At 32.9% G+C, this 7,500-nt stretch overlaps 1 protein-coding gene across 1 annotated transcript in view; it reads right to left on the reverse strand.

Moving 5' to 3' along the window:
• Positions 1-7,500, reverse strand: part of LOC137644836 (ankyrin repeat domain-containing protein 29-like) — a 52,746-nt gene that overhangs the window by 2,634 nt on the left and 42,612 nt on the right. The window contains exons 10-13 of the mRNA XM_068377723.1: positions 3,785-3,883; positions 1,620-1,718; positions 1,269-1,325; positions 387-449 (exon numbers count right to left, since the gene is read on the reverse strand). Of these exons, the coding sequence (XP_068233824.1) occupies positions 387-449; positions 1,269-1,325; positions 1,620-1,718; positions 3,785-3,883 (318 nt within the window). The remainder of the gene's footprint in view (positions 1-386; positions 450-1,268; positions 1,326-1,619; positions 1,719-3,784; positions 3,884-7,500) is intronic.

Genomic DNA, 7,500 nt, shown 5'->3' on the forward strand with positions numbered 1-7,500 from the left:
AAGTGTGATGATTTGTTTTGGTATTAGGATTCAAACATTTGTTGATTACCTCAGAGATAGGATGTGATTCTTTATAGTTTTTGTACTGGAGTAGGATTTAAGTCTTTTCAGAGCGATGCTCTTTTGTTTAGCAATGTTTTGGTTTTGTCAGATTGTGTATGACGCTCCACACACACTTAGGAGTCAGCTGTCAAAGAGCCATGTAGTCACATATATCATTAAAGGTGTATTTTAAGAATACCAACGTCTTATTAAATCCCACCAAGAAAAATTGACGACAAAAGATGGGATCAGCCGAGAAATAATTACTAACAGTTCTTCATCTATGTTCTAGGTAATTATTATGGTTAATAGAACTTCCTACCAAAGTCCTACACAACACCTACCACTCAGCTTGGGAATGAAGGTTTGAAGTCTCTGAATCAGTGAATGCGTTCTCCTTGTTTTTACTGGAATAAAAAAAATAAATAAATAAGAAATTATGATAGAAAACTGACGAAAAGGTATTGGCAATTATTTATTTTTCTTTTATTATGAAATACACATTTACAATGTAGCAATTTATAACACACACACACACACACACACACACACACACACACACACACATATATATATATATATATATATATATATATATATATATATATATATATATATATATTTATTTATATATATATGTATATATATATATATATATATATATATATATATACCTTTATATATATATATATATATATATATATATATATATATATATATATATATATATATGTGTGTGTGTGTGTGTGTATATATATATATATATATATATATATATATATATATATACATATATATATACTTATATATATATATATATATATATATATATATATATATATATATATATATATATATGAATATTTTTTTTACATATACTATATTTACAATTGCAATTTTTCTATTTATCTGAAGAATATTTATCATCTGTTTGCAATTTTGTGACCTGAATTTCTTTTTTAATCGGAAGTTTGGAAGCTCTCTTTACATGTATATATTACGGAGGTGATTTAAAAAAAATAAATAAATAGATGAATAAATAAATAAATAAATAAAATTTTATGAAAGAAGTATTTACATCGGTACGACTTTGTAGTTCTACAAAATGATGATTATTTACCAAAATCTATTATCGTACAGGTTGATTACAAATTTTCCATATCTAAAGTCTAAAACATTTTCTCTTATGTTATATATTTTAGAGAAGTAAATTTGATTCAACTTACCTATTTTCCTCAACAGATTTGCCTCTTCATTCCTTGCCAAGTCCAACGCAGTTTCACCTGTTAAGAAGTTTGTCAAAAAAGTTTTCACTATGTAAAATACAAATAGTTAGATATATACAATCAAGGATATAATCATTAGGAAAGTTATTGGTCTAAGACCTTATTTTGTGAGAGTTTTGACAGTGATGATCAAACAGTAAGCGAACAATACGCATTGTGAAATGTTGAATGCTCCAGAATGAACATCATAAAACGACCGTGGAAGTCCTGCAGAGCGTAGGATTCCCCTGCTGTAGGGGACCAGATAAGCAGCCCTTAGAGTAAAGCAAGTAAAGTAGGATAAAACATTACCATTTTTGTCTTTGAACGTTTCGTCGGGGCAAGACTTAATAAGTTCTGCAAGTGTATCTGCTTGTGCTCCCTTGGCGCAGAAGTGCAATGGTGTCCGTTCTGCAAGAAATTGCAATAGCAAAATTAATCTGATAAAAAGAAAGGGTGGCATAAATGTAAAAGCTTTTAAACATTTATTATTATTATTATCATTATTATTATTATTATTATTATTATTATTATTATTATTATTATTATTATTATTATTATTATTATTATTATTATTATCAGTTAAGCTACGACCCTAGATGGAAAATCAAAATGCTATAAGCCCAAGGGTTCCTACAAGGAAAAATAGCCCACTGAGGAGAGGAAATAGGGAAATAAATAAACAATATAAGAAACAATGAACTATAAAAATAAAATATTTCAAAAAGTTTAACAACATTAAAAGATATTTCATATATAAACTATAAAAGGACTTCAGCCTGTTTAACATAAAAAACATTTGCTGCAAGTTTGGACTTTTGAAGTTCTACTGATTCAACAGCCCGATTAGGAAGATCATTCCACAACTTGGTCAAAGCTAGAATAAAACTAACTCAAATTAACTGCATGCCTAGTATATGGTACGTAGTAGGTTGCCAGGGCTTCAGCCACCCGTTGAGATACTACCGCTAGAGAGTTATGGGGTCCTTTGACTGGCCAGACAGTATTACGTTGGATCCTTCTCTCTGGTTACGGTTCATTTTCCCTTTGCCTACACACACACACACACACACACCACCGAATAGCCTGGCATATTATTTACATATTCTCCTTTGTCCTCTTACACCTGACAACACTGATATTACTAAACATTTCTTCACCCAAGGGGTTACTGCACTGTAATTGCTCAGTGGCCTATTTCCTCTTAGTAAGGATAGAAGGGACTCTTTAGCTATGGTAAGCAGCTCTTCTAGGAGAAGGACACTCCAAAATCAAACCATTATTCTCTAGTCATGGGTAGTTCCACTATCTTGGGTTAGAGTTCTCTTGCTTGAGGGTACACTCGGGCACACTATTCTATCTTATTTCTCTTCCTCATGTTTTGTTGAAGTTTTCATAGTTTACGTAGGAGATATTTATCTTAATATTACTATTCTTAAAATATTCTATTTTCCTTGTTTCCTTTCCTCACTGGGCTATTTTCCCTTTTGGAGCCCCTGGATTTGTAGCATTCTGCTTTTCCAACTAGAGTTGTAGCTTAGCAATTAATAATAATAATAATAATAATAATAATAATAATAATAATAATAATAATAATAATAATAATAATAATAATAATAACAGGGAGGATATCTTGTCTATTGGTGTTTGCATACTAAATCTAAATATTAATGGGTTACCGGATAATTTTCATATCATTCAGATCACCTAGAATTCTTACCATAATTTCTAACAGCTATTTTTTTTTCTTGATATTAATGCCGTAGAAAAGTTCTTAAAAGTTGCTGACTTATCTAACAGAAGCTTAGATTGAAAATAACAATAGCGTCCTTGCCTGGTGAATGCCAGACTGGGGTTCGAGTCCCGCTCAAACTCGTTAGTTCCTTTGGTCGCTGCAACCTCGCCATCCTTGTGGGCTAAGGATAGGGTGTTTGGGGGAGCCTATAGGTCTATCTGCCGAAATATCAGCAGTCATTGCCGGGCCCTCCTTGGTCCTAGCTTGGTTGGAGAGGGGACTTGAATGCTGATTATATGTAATATGGTCAATCTCTAGGACATTGTCCTGCTTGATAGAGCAATGTCACTGTCCCATGCCTCTGCCATTCATGAGCGACCTTTAAACCTTTAAACTTGGTAACCACGCTATTGTTTTAAAGGTTTAAAGGCCACTCATAAATGGCAGAGGCAAATGACAGTCACAATGCCGTAGCTAGCAGGACAATTCCCAAGCCCCTCTACATGCAAGTTAGGACCAGGGAGGGTTAGGCAATGGCTGTTGATGACTCAGCAGGTATGAACGCGGGAGACAACGTAATTGGTTATGACGTCATCAGGGGTGGGACTTATTTCACCCAGAATCTCTGCGGCAACTATAGTTGCCTCCGTATCAATGTCTATACCATCTTAGAGATCAAGGTCCCAACCAAACTAGTACCTGAAACGAATTAGTAAATCCAAAATTGACAAAAAAACCCCACCTTCTGCGTTCCTGGCATTCACGTCTGCTTTCTTTTCCACCAGTTGCTTTAGGATATTAGTGTAACCGTAGTAGGCTGCTCGGTGAAGGGCCCCCGTCTCTGGAAAAGGAAAAGCATAAGAGATGTATTGAAAGGACTCTCAAAGCATCTGATTGTTATCACTATTAAATCCAATTCTTACAAAAGAAACGCGAATAAGTTGTTTTAGTTGTCAAAGATTTCCTCATCGTTGTTTACATTTTGAAATGTAATGATCCTGGTTCCTAAGTTCCTAACTGCTCACTCCGCGAAAAGAGTTTGCGGGCACTCTATCACATAATAAATAGGTGCAAAGCTTCTTTGCTTGTACTTTAATTGAGATTTTCTTGCTCTTAGGGAATACAGGGAAGAATTAAAAAAATAATCTAGAGAGCAGAGAAATCACAAGGATGGATGAATTTGATGAAGTTGTACAAGAGACAGCAAAAAGAAAGCTACAAGCAAAGTACAGACGGAGAACAACTGGAGAAGAGAAAGCAAAGATAGAACCAGAGTGGATGACCAATGAAATCAGAGAGGAAATAAAAAAGAGAAAAAACTTAACAGAGAAAAACGATACCTGACAGGAGAAGAAAGGGAAAGAGCGTTTCTGCTGTATAAACAACAAAAAGAGAGAACGCAGGTTATAATAAAGGATGCAATGTGGGAAAATGAAAAGAAGAAGGCTAATGAAGTAAGGAAGGATAGGAACAAGATATTCAAAAATATTGACAAACTAAAAGGGAAAAAGGAAAAGGAAGAAGAAATACAATTATATGACGAAAATGGGGAAAAACTATCCAAAGAAGTAGCAGAGGAACAAATAGATAGGTTCTGGGGGGAAAACATTTATAAAATGCACGAAAATAAAATGAAAGAGGTATGGAATAGTGAAGAAAGACAAAGTTATATAGAAAAATTAAAGGAAATAGAAAAAGAAGAAAATTCATTAGGACACTCATTCCCTATAGAAATAAGAGAGCACATGGATATGATATCACCAATAACAAGAAAGATAACACCAATGAATATTCCCAAGTTAACAGAGGAGAAAGTTAAGAAAATTTTAAGAGAAATGAAAAATAAAAAGGCAGCAGGTCCAGATGAACTGAAACCAGAATTATATAAAACTATAGCTAATGACAGCAAATGTTTGGAAATAATTACAAAGTGCCTTCAAAATGAAACGGAGGAGAAGAACAAGCCCGAAAAGTGGAAAAGTCTAAAACAAAAATGATAAAAAAGGTAAAGAAACCCACAGTAAAAGATCTAAGACCGATTGCCCTTACAAATGCCTCATACAAAATATTTATGGCCCTCATGAAAAATGAAATAGAAGAACACCTTGAGAGAAATATGGAGATGAAAGAAACGCAAGCCGGGTTCACAAAAGGAGGAAGAGTAGAAGACAACATATTTATTTTACAATACTGTGTAGAAGAAAGCTACAAAAGGCAGGAAAGTTTAATAGTAATTTCAATAGATTTCAAGAAAGCATATGACTCAATAAAGAGGGAAAAAATAATAGAAATTATGAAAGAATATAGAATACACCCAAATGTAATAGATACATTGGAAGAAATCTACGAAGGAGACAAAACCAAAATAAACATAGGATATGAATTAGATAAAGAATTTGAAGTAACGAGTGGGATAAAACAGGGATGTACGGGGTCAACTACTCTATTTAAACTAATTACATATAAAATAATAAATGAATTAGAAAAAAAGGAAAAGGCTTTGAAAACGAAATAATAAAAATTAGGGCATTGTTCTTTGCAGATGACGGTCTAATTGTAGCAAAAAATATAGTAGATGCAGAAGCAAACATAAAAATACTAGTAGAAATATGTAGAGAATGTGGGCTAGAAATAAACAAAAATAAGAGTCATATAATCATATATAATATGAAAGAAAAACCGGAAGAAATAAAGGGTATTAAAGTAACAGATAGCATAAAATATTTAGGAATAGAGATAGAAGGGAAAAGAAATATGTTTAAAAAACAAAAGAAGAAAATGATGGAAAAGGCAGAAAAGCTAGCTAACTTAACCTACTCAATTATTGCGAAAAGCTGCCACAAAATACTATTAGGAAAAACATATTGGAAAAATGTAGCCTTACCCGGAATACTGTATGGCACGGCAGTAATGAACATAACAGAAAGTGAAATAAAACGATTACAGCAGATTGAAAACGGAGTAGGAAGAAAAATTTTGGGAGCACCACCATATGCAGCAGTAGCAACACTACGGGGAGAGATAGGAATGTCCGAAATGAAAACTAGGATAGCAGGAGGAAGGCTAAGGTTTGTGAAAGGGATAGAAGAGGGGAGAAATGATTTGTTGAAGACAATTTTGGAAGAAATGAAAGAAAATGAAAATAACAGGTGGATGAAAGAGACTAAGAAATGGATTAAAGATATGGAAATGAACGATAGAACCTTTAGGAGAATGGGAAGAGAAGAGCTTAAGGCCAAAATTAGAGAAGTAGATGGTAAAAAGTGGAGGGATGAGATAAAAGAGAAAAATAATTTAGAAATATACGAACAAGAAAAAGGGAAAATAGGAGAAGAAATGTTTTATGACAACAAACCTAATTCTATTATTATGTATAGAGCTAGGGCCAACTGTTTGAAATTAAACGATAGGAAAAGACATGAAGCGGGAGGTAGGGTAGAATGCAAACTATGTGGGGCAGTTAATGAAGACCTCGCCCACTTTATTCTTGAGTGTCCAGACCTCAGCGACGAAAGAAGAAAAATAGTGGAATTGCAACAGCCGTATGAAGAAGAAATGAAGAAGATAATAGGAAACGTGCTGTTCAAGAAAGAAGGAATAGAGAAAAGAAAAGAATATATTTATCAAATGTGGAAAAAAAGAGAGAAGAAAATAAAAGAATTAGAATAAAGAAGAAACCCAAGAAGGTGCCGATGGAAAGGCAAATCCCTCCGCCCAACAACAAGAACAAGAACAAGAACCATTAACAACATTTTAATGAAAATCTTAATCTTTAATTTTATCACATTCTGCCTTAAAATCAGTTAGGATTATATCTTGTTATCAGTTTTGATAGCCTTTAGTGATAATTTTGGTATCAGCCATAAAGGAATTGTTGTGAATGTTATTAGTATGTGATTTCAAATGGATACAAAGTTCTAAATTACTTGATAAAAAACACAAAGAGCTTATTGATACCTCGGTTATATAATACAATTAGTCTCTATTTATTTTTTTTTTTAATTTATTTTACAAGAAATGTTTGAAATATTCCAATGAACAAGTTTTGTGATGAAATGTGCAGTGTTTTGTTGTACAAGAAAAATGTCCGCTATTATTATTATTATTATTATTATTATTATTATTATTATTATTATTATTATTATTATTATTATTATTATTATTATCAAAGTAGTAAGTATTAATTGAGACCCTTTTACGTCAATAGGCGCAGGAGGAGATGATGATGAAGTATTACAGTCAATTCTTTTTAGCGAGGCAGATTTGCACCGACTCGCAGGGGTGCCATTTTAGCTCGGAAAAGTTTCCTGATCACTGATTGGTTGGAGAACATAATCCTAACCAATCAGACAGCAGGAAACTTTTCCAAGCTAAAAAGGGCACCGCTGCGAGTCGGAGCAAATGCGCCTCGTTAAAAAAAATCGAGTATAGTTAAAATAGAGAATTAATTAGAACTGT

Source organism: Palaemon carinicauda, chromosome 8 (assembly GCF_036898095.1).
Source record: "Palaemon carinicauda isolate YSFRI2023 chromosome 8, ASM3689809v2, whole genome shotgun sequence".
NCBI classification, from domain to species: domain Eukaryota; kingdom Metazoa; phylum Arthropoda; class Malacostraca; order Decapoda; family Palaemonidae; genus Palaemon; species Palaemon carinicauda.